Source organism: Chiloscyllium plagiosum, unplaced genomic scaffold (assembly GCF_037043375.1).
Source record: "Chiloscyllium plagiosum isolate Xiang-an unplaced genomic scaffold, Cpla_swu_hap1 HiC_scaffold_21, whole genome shotgun sequence".
NCBI lineage: Eukaryota > Metazoa > Chordata > Chondrichthyes > Orectolobiformes > Hemiscylliidae > Chiloscyllium > Chiloscyllium plagiosum.
Genome location: NW_028270159.1, coordinates 8,648,215 through 8,674,769, shown reverse-complemented (window position 1 = coordinate 8,674,769; position 26,555 = coordinate 8,648,215). Strand labels below are relative to the sequence as shown.

General features: G+C 46.8%; 1 protein-coding gene across 5 annotated transcripts in view; it reads right to left on the bottom strand.

Annotated features, from left to right (window-relative positions):
• Positions 1–25,669, bottom strand: part of prrc2b (proline-rich coiled-coil 2B) — an 82,652-nt gene extending 56,983 nt beyond the window's left edge. For all 5 annotated transcript variants that reach the window (XM_087998215.1, XM_087998218.1, XM_087998216.1 and 2 more), the window contains exons 1-8: positions 25,505–25,669; positions 13,273–13,451; positions 12,346–12,523; positions 8,102–8,198; positions 7,638–7,707; positions 6,278–6,421; positions 4,373–4,629; positions 77–171 (exon numbers count right to left, since the gene is read on the bottom strand). In XM_087998215.1, the coding sequence (XP_087854341.1) occupies positions 77–171; positions 4,373–4,629; positions 6,278–6,421; positions 7,638–7,707; positions 8,102–8,198; positions 12,346–12,523; positions 13,273–13,390 (959 nt within the window). In that variant the 5' untranslated portion in view covers positions 13,391–13,451; positions 25,505–25,669. The remainder of the gene's footprint in view (positions 1–76; positions 172–4,372; positions 4,630–6,277; positions 6,422–7,637; positions 7,708–8,101; positions 8,199–12,345; positions 12,524–13,272; positions 13,452–25,504) is intronic.
• Positions 25,670–26,555: the final 886 nt, after the last annotated feature.

The following is a 26,555-nucleotide window of genomic DNA, read 5'->3' as shown; positions in this document are numbered from 1 at the left end:
ATCACAAGCCAACAGCCCAGCCAACTGAGCTGACCAGTTAACTAATATGCACATTGATTGTTAACATACTTCTTACCTAATTGGCTCAGGTGGCTGGAACGGATACTGCAAGGACCCTTGTGGACCAAAGACTGGAGTCGGCTGAGGACCCCGTGATTGTGGTGAGCACATCTGCAGGGGGAGAAAAATCCATTTCAGACATTGATTCGGTGGTGATTAACTGGTGAAAACAGATCTTATGAATGATAAAGACAATGTTCACACCCTTCACCCAGACAGCGAATAATAACCCCTTCACCAACCAAGATTGAACTGCCCCTACAGCCACTGAGACTGAATAATATAGCCTTCACCCCCATGAGTGAATGATATTGCCTGTTCCATCATTACTCCCACACTCAAAAGTGTACAATCCCTCTTCTCACCTGGTGACATTCCACAGTGAAGGCAGAGTGAGCTTTAATAAAAATTTCAGCTTTTTTTTTGGTAAATGGTCTAAGTAGACCATCAAGATTATGAAAAGAACACGAGACAGAAATAGCAGTGCAATGTGTACAAAGTTTCATGTTATTTCCAATTACAATTCTTTCTATATTGGACAGGAATGTTAACGATCACATTTACTAGCATTTAAGGGGGTGCAATATATCTGCGATGTACAAAGGTAAGTGGGAAAAATCACTGGGCCACTGCTGTTTTATGTTTAGTGTCACAGATGCTATATGACAAAATGATCTTTCTCCATCCAAGCTGAATGTATTAAGCTATTGTGGCTGGTACATTTTCCTATTTTTAAAGGCGAAGAAACAGTCAGCCACACTGATAGAGAGAACAGATCAGCACAGATATTCCTCTCAAGACAAGACTGCTGTGAACTATACTATAGGAAATATGCTGACAGGGCAGTACGAACGGCTTCAAGACAAATGAGGCTGATTTCTGGAGAAAGGGACTGAAGAACAGGTTGAGAGTTAGATTTTTGTGTTTTTCTCAATCCTCTCCCCAAGTGTGTTTCTGGCATGGCAGACTACTGAGCAACTACCTACATCAGTTTTGGAATTGAAAGCATCAGCTGCAAAACATTTACTTGAAAACAACTGTTACTGTCTCTGACATCACAAAGCACAAGCTACTGAAACACAAACAACTTGTCCCCACTAGGTTTCTTTAACAAGTTAGCACTAATACACTCTAATGCTATGTTATTTCACCAGCTAACTATCATTAACCTTTCCATATTTCTTCCATCTGACAAGACCTGCAGCTATGCTATTGCTGGCTCAAAATGCTCTGTCTGGCGATGATGCCAATTTGGAAGGACAGAGCTATAATTGCTGCAAAGTTCTAGTGAAACAGCCCAAAAATATGTACAACTTTGTTTTATGTTGCTGAAATCCTAATAACAGGAATAAAGCAGTTCTGTATCTCAAATTAAAATACTGCTCACCAGGCATCAACAATAGTAATCTAGTAAACTCACGCTGCTCAGGTAATGGAAATTACTTTGTGGACTTACCTCACTTAGGGTATGTTAATCAGGTTCTAATCTTCTGTTATCCCTAACTGTAGTTAACCTTCACATTACAAAGAGCCATATCTGCTTGTTCAGCACTGAAGGGAAGGCCACACATGCAAGAGAATGTCAGTGTGTCAGACTTGATCATTTGCCACATGGGAACCTTCCTTATTATGTTCTCTCAGAATCTGGAACCAGCACAATTTTACTTCATCCTATCTCTTTGGCTTCAGGCCACAGTTCTCGTTCCATTTTTTAATCTAAACACTGCACCTTTCAAGGTAAAATGGTCAAGATTGATGCAATTTAGAATGGCTCTGGGAAAGTAGAGGAGATGTCAGCTAATCACTATCAACAGATGACTAGAGAGGAATAATTCATCTGGTAAACTGTACAACTTAAATAAAGCCTTCAAAATTCCACATTGCACTGCACCTACAGAATTGGCAAGGAGACCAGAGAAGATAGCAGCTAATTGTTTTGTTATTTCTGATCACAACCTTTCTTCTATTAGACAGGACTGTCAACTATCACATTTGCTTGCACTTAAAGGGGTGGTATTAACATTAAGCTACCCATAGTACGCTCTCCCTCATTCTTGAATGTAGTTTATCTGCCATGTACAAAATTAAGTTGATAAAAAACATTGAGTCATTGCTGCTTTATGCTTGGTATCACTGATACTGTCTGTATGATCTTTCACCATCTCTAATGTGGCTGGTACAATTCACTATTTCTGAAAACAAAGAGAACACAGCCTTATTTATAGAACATTACAGCGCAGTGCAGGCCCACCAGCCCTCAAAGTTGCGCCAACCTGTGGAACCAGTCTGAAGCCATCTAACCTACACTATTCCATTCTCGTCCATATGCCTATCCAATGACAATTTTACTTCCTCCTATCTCTTTGGCGAGTCTACTACTGTTGCAGGCAGTGTGTTCCTACTACGCTCTGAGTAAAGAAACTACCTCTATTTAACACGCCTCAATTTAAAGCTATGTCCCCTTGTGCTAGCCATCACCATCTGAGGAAAAAGGCTCTCACTGTCCAACCTACCTAACCCTCTGATTATCTTATATGTCTCAGTTAGATCGCCTCTCAACTTTCTTCTCTCTAACAAAAATGGCCTCAAATCTCTAAGCCATTCCTCGTAAGACCTTCCCTCCAGATGAGGCAACATCCTATTAAATCTCCTCTGAACCCTTTCCAAAGCTTCCACATCCTTCCTATAATGCAGTGACCAGACCTTTACGCAATACTCCAAATGTGTCCGCACCAGAATTTTGTACAGCTGCAGCATGATCTCATGGTTCCGAAACTCAATCCCTCTATTAATAAAAGCTAACATACCATATATGCCTTCTTAACACTATCAACCTGGGTGGTAATTTTCAAGGATTTATGGACCTGGACAGAGATCTCTCAGCACATCCATATTATCAAGAATCTTACCATTTGCTCTGCATTCCTGTTACTCCTTCCAAAGTGAATCACCTCATGCCTTTCTGCATTAAACTCCATTTGCCACCTCTCAGCCCAGCTCTGCAGCTTATCTACGTCTCTGTAACCAACAGCATCCTTCGTGACTATCCACAACTGTACCGATCTTAGTGTCATCCACAAATTTACTAACTCATCCTTCTATGGCCTCATCTAGGTCATTTATAAAAATGGCAAACAACAGTGGAACCAAAACAGACCCTTGCGGTACCCCACTTGTAAATGAACTCCAGGATGAACATTTCCCATCGACCACCACCCTCTGTCTTCTTTCAGCTAGCCAGTTTCTGATCCAAACCGCTAAATCACCCTCAATCCCACGCGTCCATATTTTCTGCAATAGCCTACCATGGGGAACCTTATCAAATACCTTACTGAAATCATATACGCCACATCAACCGTTTTACCCTGTTTAGTCACCTTCTGAAAAAACTTTATAAAGTTTGTGAGGCACGACTTACCCTTCACAAAACTGTGTTGGCTCTTCATAATCAACTTATTCCTCTCTAGATGATAATAAATCCTATCTCTTATAACCCTTTCCCCAACACTTTACCCACAACCGAAGTAAGGCTCACAGGTCTATAATTACCAGGGTTGTCTCTAATCCCCTTCTTGAACAAGGGAACAACATTTGCTACCCTCCAGTCTTCTGGGACTATTCCTGTAGACAATGACAACAAAGATCAAAGCCAAAGACTCTGCGATCTCCTCCTTGGCTTCCCAAGAATCCTGGGATAAATCCTATCCAGCCCAGGGAATTTATCTATTTTGACACTTTCCAGAATTGCTAACACCTTCTCCTCATGTACCTGCTCCTCGACCAATTGTCTTCTTCTAATGTGAATACTGATGAAAAGTATTCATTTAGCGCTTCCCCTATCTCCTGTGACTCCATGCACAACTTCCCAACACTATGCTTGATTGGCCCTAATCTTACTCTAGTCATTCTTTTATTCCTGAAATACCTATAGAATGCCTTAGGGTTTTCCTTGATCCTATTCGCCAACAACATCTCATGTTCCCCTCCTGGTTCTTCTTAGCTCTAAGTTAACTCTTTCCTGGCTAACTTGTAACTCTCAAGCGCCCTTATATTGATATCAAAGGTAAATAGTGTTATAAATAACATTTGGTCTCTGCGACCTGAGCTTGGTTACTACTATGTCAACACTTCCCATTCAATGCCAGTTACGCTAACTGTCATGCTTTCGCTGCAGGCTTTGGTTGTGAAGTGGCAGCGTGGAACAAGTTTCTGAAACGTCTCTCTCAATTTCATTGTAGCTGTATTTATAACCTTATGAACTGAATGCCATGGACAATATCACAACAATTTACTGGTTCTGCAATTAACTTACAAATGTAGGCAACATATCACGGTAGGTGGCGGGGAACTGGTGAGTCCCAGCCTGCAGAGGTATTCCCAGTCCCCTCCTTAACGGAGTTGCAGGGCGCAGCGAAGGCTCCTTAGGGTCACTTGATGACACTGGTGTGTGCACTGGATCTTCTTGGTCTGAGCCTTTGGTTTCCACCTCTGGTAGTGGTGCAGGCGGCGGAGTCGGTGCTGCCGTGGGGTTCAGGTTTCGCCCACCGCCCTCCCTCCAAATGGCTACATCTGCAAGCAAAATACAACTGCTCAATTGTAGACTGGTACGGAGATGAGCGTACATCAAGTAGAGCCTCCAAACAAGTGCCACCAGACATGTTCCAGTAACTACAGTCCTAAGATCCAATACAACCTAATGGACCAGCTAATTGTAACCGGACCTTATCGAACATAGATGCTTATTAGGGGGGACCTGTGGTAGAGTGGTTGTGTCCCTACCTTTGGGCTAGAAGGTTGGAGTCAAGCCCCACCTGCTCCAGAGGTGTGTCAATACAATTCTGAACAGGTTGATTAGAAAATATCTAAATTGTAAATCTCCAAAACTTGCAGGTCCATGTAAACTGCTTTGCTCTTAACTTCATAGGAACTCACTCTCATTAAGGCTGTTATGGTGAAGTGACAGTGACCCCATCTCTGGGCCAGGAGGCTTACATAAGGTCCCACTTACTTCAGAGAGATGTACTACCATATCTGAAAAGGTTAATTAGAAAATATCTACAAGTTTCACAATGGGGGCTCTGACAGTAAAGTGGCAGCAGCCTTACTTCTGATCCTAGAGGCCCAGGTTCAAGTCCCAGCTCTCCCAAAGGGTGCAACAATATCTCAGAACAGATTAGAAAGATATCTACAACATATTAGGTGAATCCACCCATCCAGCCTATGTCGATGCTTTAAATCAACTACTGATCAGTTGCAATCTTCTATCTTTTTAAGAGTTCTTGTGGCATATTGGTAGTGTCCCTGCCTCTGAACCAGAAAGCCCAGTATCAAGTGTCACTTGTTCCAGAAATGTGCAGTAACACCTCTGAACAGGTTAATTAGAAGGTTTGACAAGTTACATCACCTTTTAAATGGCATTCCACAAAAGAGGAATTTCTGACAGGATACTTCCCATTATTGCATTCAAGAGAAATACTGATCTCGATGTGACCAGATTTCCTTCACCAAACAAGTTAAGATATGTGATTATCGTTACCCTAGCTCTAATTCCACAACCAGTTCTAAATTAAGGAAGAAAACACATGTCATGGGTCAACATAACTCATTCACAGAGATGCCTTTACACACCAGCACCAAAAGGAATTAGTTTCCTCCTATCACAAGGTTAGCTGATAAACCGTTTTTAGCAAGAGTTTTTCATGCAGAGTTTTTAAAATCAGTTTTAAATTGTTAAGGTTGAATTTATTTGTTCTGCAAAGAACTAGATCTGTATTACAATAATCGATATCACTGAGGAGGAAACAACAGGGCTACTTGTTTGGAAATATGCAAATTTGCACAGCTTTCAAGGGGTTAGTGTAAGATCCATAGCCTTTTTGAACTGGCGATTATCAGTTATTAGATTCTTTTAGACATACATGATTATTGTTTTAGAGCTTTTAAAAATATTAGTATCAAAAATGGAATTATGTCTCAATTGCAAGATTCCTGAAGTTCAGGGCTCACCAAGTGGATTTTAGTAAACAAAGCAGCATGTCATCACGTAGAAACTCATCTTAGAAACTGAAAGCAGTATTCCTTTACCCTTTGGCATCAGATGTGAAATTTTCTCTGCTATAGCTCGTCACTTGTACAGCCTTTCTAGACACACGACAAGTACTCCAAAAAATGAGAACCACCAGAAATGTCAGATCCTGCATATAACTGTGAGCCTTACTCTGTGGGCGGAGGCTTGGTCCTGGCCCATATGACTGATCTGTGATGTCCTTTTCTTTTCCAGCCTTTTCCTGGTCTCCAGCTGCTTTCAATGTTGGAAATTCCTCTTGAGAGAATGGTAACTGCTTGTTTGATCCTCTTCCGCCTGAGGCAAATAATGACAATGAAAAGTCACTAACAATCAAACACAAGATTTATTTAAGACGTCACACAGCCAGTGTATGCTTTTACTGCCACCATTGGGAAGGGAGAGAGAAAAAGGAGCCCAAGAGACATGAATTGGAATAATAGGACTGAGGAGACAGCAGAGATGGGTAGGATTAAACCTTGTAAGACTTTCAGAGAATGACATTTATAGACTCCCTTGTGGTCAGGGAAAAAGTTAAATCAGTGAGGATGGGTGTTGGTCAAAAGACCTGGGAAGTAATAGTAAGCACCAAAACATGTCAGATGGCTTCATTAATTATTTTTAAAATCTCAAACCAGATGCCACTCAGCTCATTTTTGGGTTTGACAGAAGCAGGTCAGAGGGTAAACAACCAACAGCCTTCCAGGAAGCAGAATGGCAATTAAAATATTCAGATGGCAATGGAAACCTAATACTGTATTGAACGTGCTCCTCGGGTTTAACCATTGGTTTTCCAGATGTAGAGGAAAAGGTAAATTTGCTTTACTGTGCCCACCCCTCAACCAATCCCCTCCACTCCCATTCTCCTCCTGCCAATACTGGGGCCTCAGCGTGGGAAAGGAGCAAGGGCCTGAGTTCTGTATAGGTTGTAATTCTACACAGCGTTAGCAAATACTTCAATCCAGGAGGTTGTTTTAAGAAAATACTATCACTCCTTTAGTGCTTTTGACTAGAACCTCACTTTCCTGTTTTTTCTCCTCATTTGTTTTAATATTTGGCTGACATCAGGACCCATTAGAAAGAAATATCAAAATTAAGCCTGACTGTAGATTCTAGGAAGGCATAAGGTAGAATCAGCAACAAGCACAGAGTAATAGCCTAGTACAGCTGTAAAGATTGGGAACAGTCAATACTGAGTACACTGGTCTGCAGAAACTGCAGTAATAAATGGTGGACTTGCTATTAGTTCTAAGGATGGTATCTAGTGTCTTTGGCATTCACTCAATCTGAATTGTCTGCTACAAATCCGTTGTAAAGGGTCTTCACAGAGGGATGGGTGGAGTTGGGAATGCCTGTGGTTTAAAGTATTGAGCCTTGTGTATAGAATAAGATTAATACAGATCACTAAAGCCTACAATGTATTAATACTGCAACACACTATTTTGAGCAGATTCATAAAATTGTACACAGAGTGATTAGGTTACCAAAATATGCTGGAAGACAATTAACTCACCTCCTGGTCCTACTGGCTTTGCCTTCAATTGTGCCCATGACTTTGCTCCACCTTGTGCTGAATTTGTGTTCTGTTAATTTTCAGAGGAAGAAAGCCCATTATATCCCAGGCAACAAACTGTCCAAACACACACCTACTACCATTCTTGATCCTGAATTACTAACATCCACCACCAGTGAAGTGATTCCACATGTTAATCCAGGTGGAACAGTACGGTAATGCTGAATGCAACACTTCTTTTATCGCTGTTATTTATTGTGTCTGGAAGCAATTTGCATCCTTTACATCAATTCTTCATCCAATTGATTTGAACACAATTTAAAACTCTTAATATTAAGATACAATTCTGCACTGAAGTGAAACAGAAGAAATCAATTTTGATCAGCTCAATGTTGCCATTTCACAGATCACAATAACCCCTTGCCTGTCACAGCTGAGAGACTTGCCAAATGCTTGTATCTTACCTCGTGGACTGGTACCGGCTTTGGCGCACTGCAGGCAGATGTCTGCGAAGCCGGCTGCGATGGCAACTCTGGCTGCTGTACTACTGACACAGCGGTACTGCAAAACATAATGGCACATGGTCAGGAAAACCCACCAGGCCAGGCTCTGGTTAGAAGTTATAAAAGTCAACACCAATGAAAGTAAACAGTACCCTTCTCCCAAAGTCCGAGTTGCACAGAACATAGAAAACGGTGAGTTTTGAAATTTGGCAAATCAATTATTTAACCAAACCACTGACATGGTGTGACTTGCAGCAAAAGAATTAAATTGTAGCTCCATTTAAAAGAACTGTCAATAGTTTACTTTATATTCAGCTTGCTTTAGATACTGACAGATTTGACTATCCCAATCCCCACATGGCCAGCCTCCCATCTTCCAACATCCACAAACTTTAGCTCATGTGTAACTCTGCTGCTCATATCTCAATTCACATCCAGTCTCATCCACCAATCACCTTGCACATTCACTTTCTAAAGACTATTCACAATCCTGTATCCAAGACATAAAAGCCTATCAGAACCTCAGGTTCTAAATCCCATTCAACATAGAGGTTCATTCAGCACAAGTCCCAATAATCTGGTTTCTAATATACAGCCATGGTAATCTGGTTGCTGATATGAATACTGTGGCTATAATTAAAGGTCTAGGAACAATGCAATATCAAATGATGTACAGGAGATGCCCCCAGTGGCTAATGGCCAGGAAAATTTAAAAAACGCTGCAGTGGCAGAGGAATGCTGAGAGGAATGTTACCAGCTTTTAAGAAACTATTTTGAAGGAGAAATTAGTATTTCAGCAAGTAAGGAGATTGAAATAAAATTGGTCAAAACTAGGTCTGCTCCAACCGAGACATAACAGACTATGCTGCAGTTAACCAGAGGCACACCATCCTCTCCTAACCTGCTGGTCCCAACAGCAAATTGGCAGGGATGGGGACAGGGTTAGTTACTTAACTCTGCCTTCCCTCCCGTCAGTGTTAGTATTATAGAGGTAATCTAGGGTACCACTTACCATTCGAGTTCCCTATTAAAGCAGGGAGAAAAATGCTACTCACTACAAAGGCAGAGACAGGTATAGGGTCACAGAGATGTACAGCACGGAAATAGACTCTTCTGTCTAACTCATCCATGCCGACCAGATTATCCAATCCAATTGAACCATGCCTGCTAATAACCGGCCCATATGCCTCCAAACCCTTCCTATTCGTCTCCTCATCCAGATGCCTTTTAAATGTTGCAATTGTACCAGCATCCACCACTTCCTCTGGCAGCTCATTCCATACACGCACCACTCTCTGCGTGAAAAGGTTGCCCTTAGTTCTCTTTTATATCTTTCCCCTCTCACCCTAAACCTATGCCCTCTAGTTCTGGATTCCCCCACCCCAGGGAAAAGACCTTGTCTATTTATCCTATCCATGCCCCTCATAATTTTATAAATCTCTGTAAGGTCACCCCTCAGCCTCCAACGCTCCAGGGAAAACAGCCCTAGCCTATTCAACCTCTCCCTATAGCTCAAATCCTCCAACCCTGGCAACATCGTTATAAATCTTTTCTGAACCCTTTCAAGTTTCACAACACCTTTCTGATAGGAAGGAGACCAGAACTGCATGCAATACTCCAAAAGTGGCCTAACCAATTTCCTGTACAGCCGCAACATGACCTCTCAACTTGTGCTCAATCTCTGACCAATAAAGGAAAGTATACCAAACGCCCTCCTCACTATCCTATCTACCTGTGACTCCATTTTCAGGGAGTGGTGAACCTGCACTCCAAGGTCTCTTTGTTCAGCAACACTCCCTAGGACCTTACCATTAAGTGTATAAGTCCTGCTAAGATTTGCTTTCCCAAAATGTAGCACCTCACATTTATCTGAATTAAACTCCATCTGCCACTTCTCAGCCAATGGTCCATCCGATCAAGATCCTGTTGTAATCTTCTTCGCTGACCACTACATCTGACAGTTATGGCATATTGGTATTCCCTATCCCAAAGCTTGTCAACAGACCAACATCTGTATGACAAAGTATATAGCAGACAAACTTCCAGAGATTTACAAGGACTTTACTGTCAATCTATAGCTCAGCACTAGCACCAGGTTCCACCTTTCCCTACTGAAACCGTTCCCTGTACAAAAACCAACTCCTACTGGGGGAAAAACTTAGTTAAATACAAAGTCCAAAGAGATTGACTGGCTCTCAATCAACACTGGAGCTGCTTTAATAACCCTTGAAAGGGAATTGCTATTGTCACACTGTCATGTTGTACCATCCCCAGCAGTGGGCAATTTAAACAAGAATCCAGCCCAGGGTCATTCAATCGTAGAGTTATAGAGATGTACAGCACGGAAACGGACCCTTCGGTCCAGCTTGGCCATGCCGATGCAGCTCATTCCATACACATACCATTCTCTTCATGAAAAAGTTGCCCCTTAAGTCTCTTTTATATCTTTCCCCTCTCACCCTAAATCTATGCTCTCTAGTTCTGGACTCCCCCATCTCAGGGAAGAGACTTTGTCTATTTATCCTATCCATGCCCCTCATGATTTTATAAATCTCTTTCTGCTGCCCTTGTCACTTCCTGGACTTTCTGTTCCTTCATGTGAATTCTTACCTCTGGAAGTGAGTTTTTAAACTCCTCCAGCAGAATATTCTCTCAGAGCCTCAAATGTCCCATCTATTTTCAAAGCACGCACACTTCGATCAAAACGACTATGTTCAATTCTTTCAAACTCAGCATAAGTCTGACCTCGTTCTTCCTTTGTGTTTCTCAACTGCTGTCTATATGCTTCTGGTACAAACTCATAAGCACTTAAAATAGCCTTTTTAACCTCTTCATAATCTCTTGCCACCTCACCTGACAGTACCTCACTAGCTCTACCTACCAGTTTCGTCTGAACTAGCATTAACCATAAATCTTTGGACCACTCCATCTGCCTAGCCAATTTTTCAAATGAAATAAAGAAAGCTTCAACATCTTTCTCATAAAAATGTGGCAGAGTTTGGACATATTGATATATATAACTACTTTCTCTTTTAATCTCCATCCTGTTAACTCGACTTTGCTGACTAAGTCGCAAGTTCTCACATTCAAATTCTCTGTCTTTTTGCTCAGGTAAGAATTTTCACTCTTCTTCCTCTCTCCCTCTCTCTCTCTCCCGTTCTCTCTCCCTGTCTTCTTTCTCTTTGCTCAGCCAAGAACCTTCTCTCTCTCTTTTCCTCTCTCTCTGTTTATCTTCTAACTCCATTTTCCTCAATTGTAATTTAAGTTTATCTACCTCTACTGCACTTGTCTGTTTCTCGGACACACCTAAGTGTTTGAGTAATTCCCTTACAATTTCAGCTTTACTTTTGTCCTTGGTAAAACCCAAATCTAACTTCTTTGCTAATTCTAAAAGTATGGCCTTTTTCTTTCCTTCTAAACTTTCTTGGCAAATCTGAGAATCATCTTCAAACCCCAGAACCGCTTCAGCAATTTTAAAAGTAATTTATCCCACTTTTAACTTAATCAACCACAAGTCACTGATAAGCAAATTGCCTCACCTTTGTTTTATTTAGATATCCAGGACCTGCAAGTGTTTAAATCTGTTGGGATTTTTCATCCCCTCAAATCTGTCTAAAACAGTTCAAATCACGGACCCAAACCCCCAAACTGTTATGACACGGGGTAAACCCTTCTGCTAATTTAAAACCAGCAACACGGAAAAGATTTATCCCGTGCAGTAATCTGTGAAAATCTGAAAGGCCAAGAACTAATTAAAGTAAAAATTAACAACTTTATTTCTTAAAGTATAACAGAGAATAATTAACTAACAACTATTTACAACTCCTTCCTCTAACCTACCTTTTACCTTCCCTTCTATAATGCTAGTCCGATAAACTCCCAATAAAAATTTACAAAACAAAAATTCTCTCAAAACTAGGCAGCTTCTAGTTCTTCTCTGTATTCCTGTCTTCTATTTCTTCTTCTTGGGAATTCTGCTTCACAGGTTACTGATCAATAAAGGTAGCTTTAAGAGTTATTTTTCAGACAGTCTTTACATGCTGGTAGCTTGGCAGTTCTCCTCTCAATTGTTCGAGTTTTCCCACTTCGTGTTAGCTGAGCACCTACCATAACTAATATTTCGAAGACGACTTCTATCACCACCAGGGAGAATAAGAACAAAACAGACCAGGCTCAAAACCAAATCTGCAACAAGACAATCTTACTTCTTTTGGTCCTGCTGCTCCTGTTTGCTTGCCCATCCTGTTCCGTCTTTTGGTACAATGGTCACGTTTGGGTCGTTTCCTTTGTTCTCAGCCTTTAAGCTGGGAAGGTTGGCAGGCGGGGGCATGCGCCGGGCAGCAGCCACTTTGCCAAGACTCTGCAAGCCATGTCGAGGGACAACTACAACACATTAGAGAATGTTCAAGAGTCACCACTGAACAACAGGACAAAGTGCAACTATCTGCACTTAATACCTGAAGAATGACCAAAAAAAACATTTTCTGAATATACGGTGAAGAATGATCCAGGTAGCAACTGCATATCTCCTTTGTGGTGACACTATAGTTGCAACACAAGTAGAGTCTTATACTACACCCCACAGAACTCTTTTAATAATACAAGATCTTAGTTGAACTTATTGTAACTCAATCACAGATGTAAAAATAATCATCCTCAAGAACAACCATAAAACTTGCAAAGTTTTATGTTTAAATGGCTCAATGCAAGATTCAATTGTGGTGAGGAAACTTCAGTTAAAAGATAGTTTGAACATTTCAGCAGCCGTGGGATTCCTGGGCTTCAACGCAGTGTTTAGAATTTGAATGTGCTATAAGATCATTAAAAATGCACAATCTATACAGGGAAATACAAAGAAAATCAACAACTCATTATGGAGTGTTTGAGGGTGAGAAAGAGAACAAAATTGTGATCAAGACTGAGCAACTAGGGAGACAGAGCATATGGTGAACAGAATGTACATCGCCACAATGTAACTGAAGACAGGATAGGTCTCAGCAGCAATGCTTTGGATAGTGGTCACAGAGTTCGCGAGTGACAGCCACAGAACCTAGCTTGTTGTCATCAGAAATCAAAAACAGACAGATCCCAGTAAACACTGTACCTGGTTGAGTTTCCTCCTTGTTACATACCTCCTGAATGCTTTTGGGTTTCTAGTGACTTTCCTTTGTATTTATCGAACAGACTGAGAGAGGAGTACTTCGATTTGCCATCCTTCCCCTTGGTAGTTTGCCCCAAACGATCTGACATTGCGCTGGAATGTCATCGAGTATGGTGGTTGTTTTCAGCACCGCTGAGAGCGTGCCGCTCACTGAGGGATAAAACACACAAATATTATTCCAAAACAAACTTCATTCCCCAATTTTAATCTCAACACAGTAAACCCATTTGCTGTTCCCTAAAAGAAATGACAACAGTGAACACAATCCAAGGGCTCCTGGAGCAGCAGAAACTCGTGGACAGTATGACTCAATGATTCCCTTTGCTGGAGTCCATGCCTTGATCACTGAAGGGTACAGTGCTGCACCTGACAAAAAGCTGCATGTTGGAAATAAGCACATCAAACTGAAGAATGGTGTAATCAGGGCTGTTACTAGCCATAAAATAATAGCTGGCTGAATTTTTCCCAGATTCTTGAGTTTATAGCTCTTCCAGAGTGCACAGTCTTGAACTAGCTGCTCTTTGCTGTTTTTAATTAAGTATAAAAGATTTTTGGATTACTGATCCTGAAGAGCAGACAGGAATTACACAAAAGGAAAGCAAATCAGGAAGCAGACTAGAAGATCCTTTCGGATGCCTTTCAAGTAACCTTTCACTGCCAGCAGACTATATCATTTACTGAATGCCCTAGGGATCTCCTGACACACCTCTATTAAAACCTTTGCCAACATAAACAGAACAATCATAACACGCAAGTGTTCAGTAAAATACTGCCTCACTTTGTTTATCCTCCCAATGTAGGCTTATATTGGTGCTATATAAACCACGACCCTCAGCTGGAGGCAAATCTAGTATATGAATGAGGCACAATGGGTCTAAGGGGATCAGCGTCCTTCAGTCCTCTTGGAGTTGACTGTTCTAGCAAACGCAGATGTGGTTAACTGCTGCTGAGTTCAAGGTTCACATACTTTTCCAGAACAAAATCTCCCTTATATTCTCACCCTGGAATAAGTAAGGGCTGAGCAGGAAGGCAGTAAATCACCGCAATTCTCTGCCACAAGAGCTGTGGAAGATCAGTAAATTCATTCAAGGCAGAGACTGGCGGGTTTCTAGTTACTAATGACATCAAGGGAATGTGATGTTGAGGTACTTGATCAGCCATGATCTAGAATGACACAAAGTCTGAGGGGCTGAATGATCTCCTTCTGATCATGTTTCCTATGTTGTAATAAACCCAATTGCTTCTCTCACAGTTTTACTAGTTTAAATATTGAATACCTTATGTACAATGGATTGTAGCAGGTACTGTACTGTTCCTGCCGACTATCAGATACTTACGTTTGATATCCTAGTGATGACAGCACTGGATTAGCAAACCAAAGGGACAGAATACAGACCTTTCCACAACTAATTGTGAAAGTGAATTCAACACATCTCGTAATTTGGATTCAGATGTTGAAGAATAAAAACAGAGCCTCATTTCTATACATTTATTTACAGCAACTCATTACAAACACAACCTACGTCAAAAAAGCAAATATTTTTTTAAAAAAAGAGACTAGATCTCTATGACTAACATGGCATGGGTAATTGCAGCTGATGGTCAGCAAGACTGATTGCTGCTACTGTCTTGTGTTTAAGTGGTAATGTCCCTACCTCTGAACCAAAAGGCCCAGCTTCAAGTTCCACCTGTCATGTCTGATCACGGTGATTAAAAAAAAACTAGCCATCCAGCTCACTGCCACTCACTGTCATCGTCTGGCTATGGAACTGGATCCCAGCAAGGACTAACTTTTGGGATAGGAAACAGAAATGCAGAGCAAACGAAAAAGAGACTAAGGCCTTTGCATTCTAAGGCCTGCAAATAATAACTCAAGACCTAGCAAGACTTAGTGTTTTGTTTCCCAGGCAGAGTCTGTAATACTACTACCCCAATTCATTCTACGGAAGCTCTTTAGTATATAAAGAGTTTAATTTTGTTACCACATGACTTCATTTCCTGAAGATTCTTCAGTGATAACAGTAATAAATAACTTTCACAAATGATCTCTCAAACTCATGTACAGTTGAACCTGATGCAAGCAGTATTAAAGCAGTATGTATCAAGTATACGAGTAAAGTTACTTGCATGTTTTAGTAAAGCTTTATCACAAAAACTAATCAATGAAACGATAAACACAAAGTTTCCCATAAAAATGTAAGGCTGCTTGAGAGGAGAAATTGCAAGCACATTCACAGTAAAAGGTATGTCTTGGATGATAGGACCAATAGAGACCATTCAGATTATAATGTGGCGATGATGAATTTTACTGTTTTTTTCCATCAAACATTTAGGGTGCAGACTCAACAGTTCAGGATTCTGTGTATATTAGGACCTGGGTCAGGCTGCAACATCATTGATTTATAGGAATTGATTTTTTGCCAGCAATCATCGAGAAACTGAAATCTTACCACTAGGATTCAATTATCTCAGTTAGCACAATTATTTGTATACAGTAAGCACTGAACTTAATGCCAGGATTAATAAAGATTATTAAAGGTGGTTAATAAAGTCTGGGACAAGATTGACTTGACAGAAGATTGACCATAATTAACATGTGTCCATCAAACCATAGTCAGTTCCTCAAAAAGATAACCATGATCCAAACAGCAGCCTTCCCGCTCAGGTCAGGATTAACAGAGGCAAAGAAATCTTAGAGCAAAGATCAGCAGCAGTGCATTCAGTTATGGGCATCCAATGAAAGGTGTGACATTACCCTGATGAAATGTCACATTACAGTGATTCTCAGAAAGGGAAACAGTGCTTGCCTTTATGGAAGAAATCACATAGTCAATTTAAGGCTCTTCTTAGCCAGCTGCTAAGGATCGAGGATGACTTGCTTATGCCCGAAACGTCGATTCTCCTGCTCCTTTGATGCTGCCTGACCTGCAGCGCTTTTCCAGCAACACATTTTTCAGTTTGTTTCCAATCTAGTCTGCTGCATTCTGAAATAGCTGAGAGGCCCACTGAGTGATTTTCAGACTCCACCACATCAGAGCAGGTGGCACTCAAAGGGTCAGGTAGAAGGGTTGTTAAGAGGCTAATGCACTTTTTCTGTTGTCTCAACTTCACCTCTGCATGTTACCAATAAAGTCACTCAGCACTTTCACTGCTGTCCTGACATAGATCAGGGTTCCCCATCAGTCAATGGGGTTGTATGATCCATACAGAGACTTGACTTCATCAGGTTTGCTTTCAAGACACCCCTACAGCAGTTCTTTTCCCATACTGGGAGTTCCCTGCATGTTTTGAAAGTCCGATGTTAAGCACACAAAAAGATGGAGCTGGTTTTGGATGATTAACACCGAGCAAGTTGTTTTGAGAAAGGACATTGCTGTTGAACTGCCTCTCTTTTCACTGGATTTGAACAATCTACTGCGGGCACTGCTGTCGGCACTGCAGATGTCTTACTGCTTAAAGTACCTGCAGTAGGATGTCCAAGTCTCAAAGCATATAGGAGCATAATGGTCAGTGCTGCCAGTAAACCATGACTTCAGACTCAGGTTTGCAAACCTGTCCCTCAAATATTCTTAACTTCAGTCAGCTGAAAACTGAGTTACAACATTGGAGATAATTATGAATTTCGTCAATATAAATGACAACTTCGAGGTTGGCAAGAAAGTGGGACAACTGACAAAATTGCTCACCTTGCAATCTCTCAAGTTTTTGGTTATTAAATAAAGATGTCCAATCATTTATTTCCATTAAAAGGGTTGTCTGCAGGATCTAATAGGGACAGAGCAATTTGGCTTTTTTTTTAGATTAGATTACTTACACTGTGGATACAGGCCCTTCGGCCCAACAAGTCCACACCGACCCGCCGAAGCGCACCCAACCAGACCCATTCCCTTACATTTACCCCTGCACCTAACACTATGGGCAATTTAGCATGAGCTGAAAAATGTGCTGCTGGAAAAGCGCAGCAGGTCAGGCAGCATCCAAGGAGCAGGAGAATTGACGTTTCCTGAAGAAGGGCTTATGCCCGAAACATCAATTCTCCTGTTCCTTGGATGCTGCCTGACCTGCTGCGCTTTTTCAGCAGCACATTTTTCAGCTCTGATCTCCAGCATCTGCAGTCCTCACTTTCTCCTGGGCAATTTAGCATGGCCAATTCACCTAACCTGCACATTTTTGGTCAGTGGGAGGAACCCGGAGTACCCGGAGGAAACCCACACAGACATGGGGAGAATGTGCAAACTCCACACAGTCAGTCGCCCAAGGCGGGAATTGAACCCAGGTCTCTGGCGCTGGAAGGCAGCAGTGCTAACCACTGTGCCACCGTGCCACTTTCTGAAGCAAACAGTTATTGACTTCCCATTGGAGAGAAATGTCATCACATTTGAGGTCATGTCAAAGTGTTTACTGCAAACAAATTCCTTTGAAGTGTTGCGATTATTGTTGTGAAGACAAATGTGACAGCCAATCGTTGCAAAGCAAGATTCCACAAACAGAGGCTGAGACAATTATCCAGTCAATCAGTACACCCTGCAAGGTACCAGTGGAGACAGCTCCTGCATCGCTTCAGCTGTACAATTAATATCCTTCAAAAAGTCGATGTGCAGAAAGCTATTCCAGAATGAATCACATCACAAGGTCTTTCAAGTCGCCTTGGACCAAAGCCTCACTGAGGACACATGGAAAAGGACCAGAGGAAATATTACCCAGAAACTCCCTGAATGCATGTGCTCTTCGTACTGCTTGCTTTGCACTTATGAACTCCTCAGTAACTCCTCCTCATACCATTGTCTTGTGGGCAGATAGGAGCCCTACTAAATGCTCAGACAGTGCTCTCAACACAACGTAAGTGATCAACACCTGTACAATGGCTCCCAAACTGGGTAACATTCTCACTTTCTCTTCCACCACAAGACGATAACTGAAAGGCAATGAAGTCAAGCCAGAGCTGCCAAATTCACAAAGATCCTGAGAGCCTACCAAATACAAACCATTCTGGAAATGTGAAAATACTTTGAGCAATGAAAGTTTTGACAAAAATATACATTCTGCAACCTCTGGGCTGACACCAGTATCACTAACCTTAACCTAGGGAACAATCTGACCAAACAGCCTCCAGGCTTTGACATCCCTTAAACACAGGTCTACACTCAACAAGGTTCTCTGAGCCTGGACATCCCACCATCTCCACACATGGACCTCAAGGACAATCCAGCATTTGACTGCAAACCTGGATCAAGCAGCCCCCTACAATGTGAATGGCCAATAACCATTCACGGCGGTATTCATAGAAACATTGTCTTTAGCAGAAACTAGCTACTTGGTCCCTTGAGTTTGCTCAGCCATTCAATAAGCTATAGTTGTAGACTTATCTTCAAATTCCTCTCTGCAACCCAGAACTCTTGACTCCTCTGCTTTTCAAAAATCTAACTCAGCCTTGAATAAATTTAAAGACCCAGCCTCCACTACGTCCGAGGAAGATAATGACCCTCAGAGAGAGAAACACTTGTATTTCTGTCTAAATAGAGAAAGCTCTTGGTCCTGAATGATATTCTCTAGCTCCAATCTCCCCTACAAGAGGAAACATCTTACAGGTATCCAGATGATCTAGCTCCCTCAGGGTGTTATATATTTCAATGAGATTACCTCTCGTTTCTACATTTGAATGGATTCAAACCTAATCTGTTTAACCTTTCCTCATATAATACCTTCATCCCAGAACGAGTCATAGAGTCGTACAGAATAGAGTTCATTCTAGATAATCCATCTAACAGCACTATGTTACAAGCATTTAGCAGAATGGGCAGACAAGTGACAGATGGAATTGAACACAGAGAAGTGAAAGTTGATGATTTTAGCAGAAGGGATAAGGAAAGGCAATATAGACTTATTGGCACAGGTTGTCAAGAATAAGAAGGGATAAATGCATATGCATGGATATTTGACGCTGGCTGGATATGTATGAGTGATCAGCAGAGCATACAAGATCTTGGGCTTCATAAGTACAAGTATTGAGTATAAAAGCTGGTAGGGCAATTTTGTGGAAACTTTATAAAGATATAAATACCCTAATTGGATCAACTTTATGCTTTCAATTTCCATGGGGATTCAATTCTAGTCCTGGGTGCATGCCCAAAATAGAGCTCTTTGGTTCAGGAATTTCCCCAGTTTAGAAATATGAGGAGACAAACTTTAGCCAGGTCAAAAGACAGTTCAGGCAGCTCTTCACACAAAGCAAAGGGGAAATCTGGAACCCTCTATCCTCCTGTTTTCACTCCCCCCCCCCCCCCCCCCCCAAAAAAAAACCTGTTGAGGTCAATTGAAAATGTCAATATGGAGTCTGATAGGACTTTTATTTGATAGAGGGATTTAAGGATAATGGAACCAAAGGAAGGAGATAGGGAAAAGGTACAGAGCAACCATGACCTCACTGCGGAGTAGAAAAGGCTTGAATATCCTCCTCCTGCATCATTGTTTAGCACCATTAGACTTGGAACTCAAGAGTAAGGGAGGAAATTTAGCTTCTGATTAAAATTAAAACCCAACAAGTGGCACAATTTCTACCACTCATGGTGCCAGAACAAATTACAGCTCATCACTAGTTAGGTCTCAGCTCCACAGGGTTTGAGTTATAAGGAGAGGCTGGGATTTTTTTCACTGGAGCAGAGAAGGTTGAAAGGTGACCTTACAAAGCTTTCATTGTGCCTCAGTACATGCGACAATAAATTCAATCCAGAGGTTCACAAAGTAATGAGGGGTATGGATAAGGTGAGTGGGCAGGTGCCTTTCCTCCAAAGTAGGAGTTTTCAAAACTAGAGGGCATCGTTTTAACGTGAGAGGAGAAAGATTTAGAAAAGACATGAGGGGCAATTTTTCTTTTTTTTTAAATACTGAGTGGTTTGTGTGTGGAATGAAGTTCCAGACAAAGTGGTAGATGCAGGTACAGTTACAACATTTCAAAGACAGCTTGTAAGTTTGCTCACAGAGCTGGCAGGTTTGTTTTCAGACGTTTCATCATCACGCTAGGTAAGATCATCAGTGAGCCTCCGGTGAAGTGCTGGTGGATAATTTGGATAAGTGCATGAATAGGAAAGGTTTGGAGGGATATGGGCCAGGAGCAGGCAGGTGGGATTAGTTTAGTTTGGGATCATGGTTGGCATGGACTGGTTGGACTGAAGGGTCTGTTTCCGTGCTGGATGACTCTATGACTCCAGTATCTCATTCTGACAGTGTACTACATAAAGAAAATCAAGGCATTGAAGACAGTGATGAGATTTTACTCCGGCAGTATCAGGAATGAGAGTTTTTGATTGCGACACATCAGGGGAGGCATCACAGCCTGAAAAAGCGATGGAAGCAGGCTCAACAGTAACTTTCATCTGAGAACTGGGCAAATAGTTGGAGAGGAAAACCTTGAAGAGACATGGGGATGAAGTTATGTTTGTGGGACTCTCCTTCAAACAGCTAGCAGAGGCACCAGGGTCAGAGGCCCTAATCTGTGCAGCATGATTCTTTATGGCTCAGTCAGAACCTCATGTTAAACCTCACTCGAAACAAGTGGGCAATCAGACACACAGCATGACACAGAGCATCCTGTTTCCATGACAACATCCTAAACAGGTCACACCTTACTCTCAGGATCAGTTGCTCCCAAACCCTATTGTCTTATTTGCTCAAATGAAGACTTTTGCGAGACACATAATTGTGCTCAAAGTGAAGACAGGTACCTCAACACTAAGTTCCTCAATTGCAAAACTGAGAGGTACACAGACACACACAGCTCACTCACTCATTAACACCACAGCCGGCAAGGCGAGAAGCCACCAGGTCTTTCATCCAGCCTCCCGGAATCCTTATATGCTTCCCTCTCCACCCTGCAGCCTCCCAGAGCGCTGTCAGAGCTTCAGGTATTTGCAATTCACGGCGTCTAATATGGATTTGAGCTCAACGAACAGTCCAAAGAAACTGGGAAATTATCTGAAAAATCTCATTTCTGATGCAGTGACCCAATACTTCAGTGCTGCAAGGATTTCACAACAAAGATCGAGGGCAGCAATGCTCTGGGAGGGCTGCACTGTCAGAGGAGCTGTCCTCTGGATGAGACCTTTAAGAGGCTCTCACTATGTGAGAGTTATCTGAGATCCAGTGACAATGCTTGAAAAGCAGAGGATTTACTCAGAGTTGGATTCTCCCTTCACCATCAGCAAATACTGATGACCTGATCAGAGGCACCAGTGCTTCCTTTTAGTCTGAGGAAGATGGTGTGAATTGCACAGAATAAAAGCCAGACATTATCAGAGACATAACAACAACCGAAGGAGTCAGGTTAAATTACTGCAGCTGCAAACAACAATACAGGATAACTCGCTGTCTTCCTAATCTGCCACTGACACTTGGGAACAGAGGGGGGAGATGGGGGGGTGGGGAAGGGAGGGGTGGGGAAGGGAGGGGTGGGGAAGGGAGAATGGGGGGTGGGGAATGGGGGGTGGGGAATGGGGGGTGGGGAATGGGGGGTGGGGAAGGGGGAATGGGGAATGGGGAATGGGGGGGTGGGGAATGGGGAATGGGGGGTGGGGAATGGGGAATGGGGGGGTGGGGAATGGGGAATGGGGGGGTGGGGAGGGGGGAATGGGGGGGTGGGGAGGGGGGAATGGGGGGTGGGGAGGGGGGAATGGGGGGGGGGGAGGGGAGAATGGGGGGGGAGGGGGGAAGGGGGGAATGGGGGGGGGGAGGGGGGAATGGGGGGGGGAGGGGGGAATGGGGGGGGGGAGGGGGGAATGGGGGGGGAGGGGGGGGAGGGGGGAATGGGGGGGGGATGGGGAGGGGGGAATGGGGGTGTGGGGAGGGGGGAATGGGGGTGTGGGGAGGGGGGAATGGGGGTGTGGGGAGGGGGGAATGGGGGGGGTGGGGAGGGGGGAATGGGGGGGTGGGGAGGGGGGAATGGGGGGGTGGGGAGGGGGGAATGGGGGGTGGGGAGGGGGGAATGGGGGGGTGGGGGGAATAGGGGGGAATGGGGGGGTGGGGGGAATGGGGAGGGAGGAATGGGGGGGTGGGGGGAATGGGGAGGGGGAATGGGGAGGGGGAATGGGGAGGGGGAATGGGGGGGTGGGGGGGTGGGGAGGTGGGGAGGTGGGGAGGGGGGAATGGGGGGGTGGGGAGGTGGGGAGGGGGGAATGGGGGGGTGGGGGGGTGGGGAGGTGGGGAGGGGGGAATGGGGGGGTGGGGGAGGTGGGGAGGGGGGAATGGGGGGGTGGGGGGGTGGGGAGGTGGGGAGGGGGGAATGGGGGGGTGGGGGGGTGGGGAGGTGGGGAGGGGGGGAATGGGGGGGTGGGGGGGTGGGGAGGGGGGGGGTGGGGAGGGGGGGAATGGGGGGGTGGGGGGGTGGGGAGGGGGGGAATGGGGGGGTGGGGGGGTGGGGAGGGGGGAATGGGGGGGTGGGGGGGGTGGGGAGGGGGGAATGGGGGGGTGGGGAGGGGGGAATGGGGGGGTGGGGGGGGTGGGGAGGGGGGAATGGGGGGGTGGGGGGGGTGGGGAGGGGGGAATGGGGGGGGTGGGGAGGGGGGAATGGGGGGGGTGGGGAGGGGGGAATGGGGGGGGTGGGGAAGGGGGGAATGGGGGGGGTGGGGAAGGGGGGAATGGGGGGGTGGGGAAGGGGGGAATGGGGGGGTGGGGAAGGGGGGAATGGGGGGGTGGGGAAGGGGGGAATGGGGGGGTGGGGAAGGGGGGAATGGGGGGGAATGGGGAAGGGGGGAATGGGGGGGAATGGGGGGGAATGGGGGGGTGGGGATGGGGGGAATGGGGGGGTGGGGATGGGGGGAATGGGGGGGTGGGGATGGGGGGAATGGGGGGGTGGGGATGGGGGGAATGGGGGGGTGGGGATGGGGGGAATGGGGGGGTGGGGATGGGGGGAATGGGGGGGTGGGGATTGGGGGGGTGGGGATGGGGGGAATGGGGGGGGTGGGGATGGGGGGAATGGGGGGGTGGGGATGGGGGGAATGGGGGGGTGGGGAAGGGGGGAATGGGGGGGTGGGGAAGGGGGGAATGGGGGGTGGGGATGGGGGGAATGGGGGGGTGGGGATGGGGGGAATGGGGGGGTGGGGATGGGGGGAATGGGGGGGTGGGGAAGGGGGGAATGGGGGGGTGGGGAAGGGGGGAATGGGGGGGTGGGGAAGGGGGGAATGGGGGGGTGGGGGGAAGGGGGGAATGGGGGGGTGGGGGGAAGGGGGGAATGGGGGGGTGGGGGGAAGGGGGGAATGGGGGGGGGTGGGGAAGGGGGGAATGGGGGGGGGGAATGGGGGGGGAATGGAGGGGGAATGGGGGGGGAATGGGGGGGGAATGGGGGGAATGGGGGAATGGGGGGGGAAGGGGGAATGGGGGGTGGGGAAGGGGGAATGGGGGGTGGGGAAGGGGGGGAATGGGGGGTGGGGAAGGGGGGGAATGGGGGGTGGGGAAGGGGGGGAATGGGGGGTGGGGAAGGGGGGGAATGGGGGGTGGGGAAGGGGGGGAATGGGGGGTGGGGAAGGGGGGGAATGGGGGGTGGGGAAGGGGGGGAATGGGGGGTGGGGAAGGGGGGGAATGGGGGGTGGGGAAGGGGGGGAATGGGGGGTGGGGAAGGGGGGGAATGGGGGGTGGGGAAGGGGGGGAATGGGGGGTGGGGAAGGGGGGGAATGGGGGGAGGGGAAGGGGGGGAATGGGGGGAGGGGAAGGGGGGGAATGGGGGGTGGGGAAGGGGGGGAATGGGGGGAGGGGAAGGGGGGGAATGGGGGGTGGGGAAGGGGTGGAATGGGGGGTGGGGAAGGGGTGGAATGGGGGGTGGGGAAGGGGTGGAATGGGGGGTGGGGAAGGGGTGGAATGGGGGGTGGGGAAGGGGGGGAATGGGGGGTGGGGAAGGGGGGGAATGGGGGGTGGGGAAGGGGGGGAATGGGGGGTGGGGAAGGGGGGGAATGGGGGGTGGGGAAGGGGGGGAATGGGGGGTGGGGAAGGGGGGGAATGGGGGGTGGGGAAGGGGGGGAATGGGGGGTGGGGAAGGGGGGGAATGGGGGGGTGGGGAAGGGGGGAATGGCGGTGGGGAAGGGGGGGAATGGCGGTGGGGAAGGGGGGGAATGGGGGTGGGGAAGGGGGGAATGGGGGGTGGGGAAGGGGGGAATGGGGGGTGGGGAATGGGGGGTGGGGAAGGGGGGAATGGGGGGTGGGGAAGGGGGGAATGGGGGTGGGGAATGGGGGGAATGGGGGGTGGGGAATGGGGGGTGGGGAATGGGGGGTGGGGAAGGGGGGGGTGGGGAAGGGGGGGGTGGGGAAGGGGGGGGTGGGGAAGGGGGGGGTGGGGAAGGGGGGGGTGGGGAAGGGGGGGGTGGGGAAGGGGGGGGTGGGGAAGGGGGGGTGGGGAAGGGGGGGAATGGGGGGTGGGGAATGGGGGGTGGGGAAGGGGGGAATGGGGGGTGGGGAAGGGGGGAATGGGGGTGGGGAATGGGGGGAATGGGGGTGGGGAATGGGGGGAATGGGGGTGGGGAATGGGGGGTGGGGAATGGGGGGTGGGGAATGGGGGGTGGGGAATGGGGGGTGGGGAATGGGGGGTGGGGAAGGGGGGTGGGGAAGGGGGGGGTGGGGAAGGGGGGGGTGGGGAAGGGGGGGGTGGGGAAGGGGGGGGTGGGGAAGGGGGGGGTGGGGAAGGGGGGGTGGGGAAGGGGGGGTGGGGAAGGGGGGGTGGGGAAGGGGGGGTGGGGAAGGGGGGGTGGGGAAGGGGGGGTGGGGAAGGGGGGGTGGGGAAGGGGGGGTGGGGAAGGGGGGGGTGGGGAAGGGGGGGGTGGGGAAGGGGGGAATGGGGGGTGGGGAAGGGGGGGGTGGGGAAGGGGGGAATGGGGGGTGGGGAATGGGGGGAATGGGGAAGGGGGGGTGGGGAAGGGGGGGTGGGGAAGGGGGGGTGGGGAAGGGGGGGTGCGGAAGGGGGGGGTGGGGAAGGGGGGGGTGGGATGGAGAGGGGGGTGGGTGGGTGAGTTTTGTGGGATGGGGGTAGGGGGTGAGTTTGGGGGGTGGGGGAGATGGGGGTTCGGGTGTCGGGGAGGCGGGCGCTGGGAGGAGGGAGGGGAGGTTTATTTTTCTCTCGCAGGGAGATCGGGGAGAAAATGGCGGCCGGATGCCACCGGGAACAAAGCGGCCGAAAGCCCCGGGATTTGAACCAAGAAAAGATCTTTCACGGCAGAAATACCGACCTTGGCTCGTTCTCGGGGTTTAATCCGGCACAATTCGCACAACAAAGAGAAACTGGCACCGATCCGCAGGCCGATGGAGACGGATAGAAGAGAATCCTGGGCCTATGCGAAAGGATTAAACTGAAAACCGACTCCGGCCTGAGAGACCGGCCGCAGGGTTTGAGGCGCAGCGCCGGCACCCCACCAAGCGGCCGGAGGCGGGACTGCAGTTACAGCGCCGGCACCCCACCAAGCGGCCGGAGGCGGGACTGCAGTTACAGCGCCGGCACCCCACCAAGCGGCCGGAGGCGGGACTGCAGTTACAGCGCCGGCACCCCACCAAGCGGCCGGAGTCGGGTTTGCAGTTTACTGCGCCGGCGCCCCACCAAGCGGCCAGGATCGGGACTGCAGTTACAGCTCGGCGCCCCCAACAAGCGGCCGGAGGTGGTACTGCAGAGACTGCACCGTTGCCCCACCTGACGGCCATTGGTGGGAGTGCAATAACTGCGCTGGCGCTCCACCTAGTGGCCTGAGGTGGAGCTTCAGGAACTCAGATATATTCCTCATCACCCCATATATTCCTGGGGTGTACAAAGTTAAAAATCACACAACACCAGGTTGTGTAGGGGATAATTCCAATGTTTATGGGAAGACACAAAATTTGGGAGCATTGTAAGTTGTGAAAAGAACAAGTTGGTGGAGAGTGTGGTTAGTTGGGAGATGAAATTCAATGTGGAGAAGTGTGAAGTGACACAGAACCTTTTTAAAGGGGGTGCAGGAGCATTTATTTTTTGAATAAGTCAGTAAAAGTGTCAGGATAGGAAGTGATGAGTTAATGATAAAGTATGCAGTACTGTAGGCTTTAGCATTAATGGCATAGAGAATAAGAACAAGAAGGTTATGCTAAACTTACACAAGACATCAATCAGACATCAGTTGGAACGTTGTAGGGGATTCTGGGCACCATGTTATACAAAGCATCATGGAGAGGTGATGGCCCAGTGGTATTATTACTGGATTGTTAATCCAGGGAATGTTATGGGGAACTCAGCCCAAACCCTGCCATGGCAGA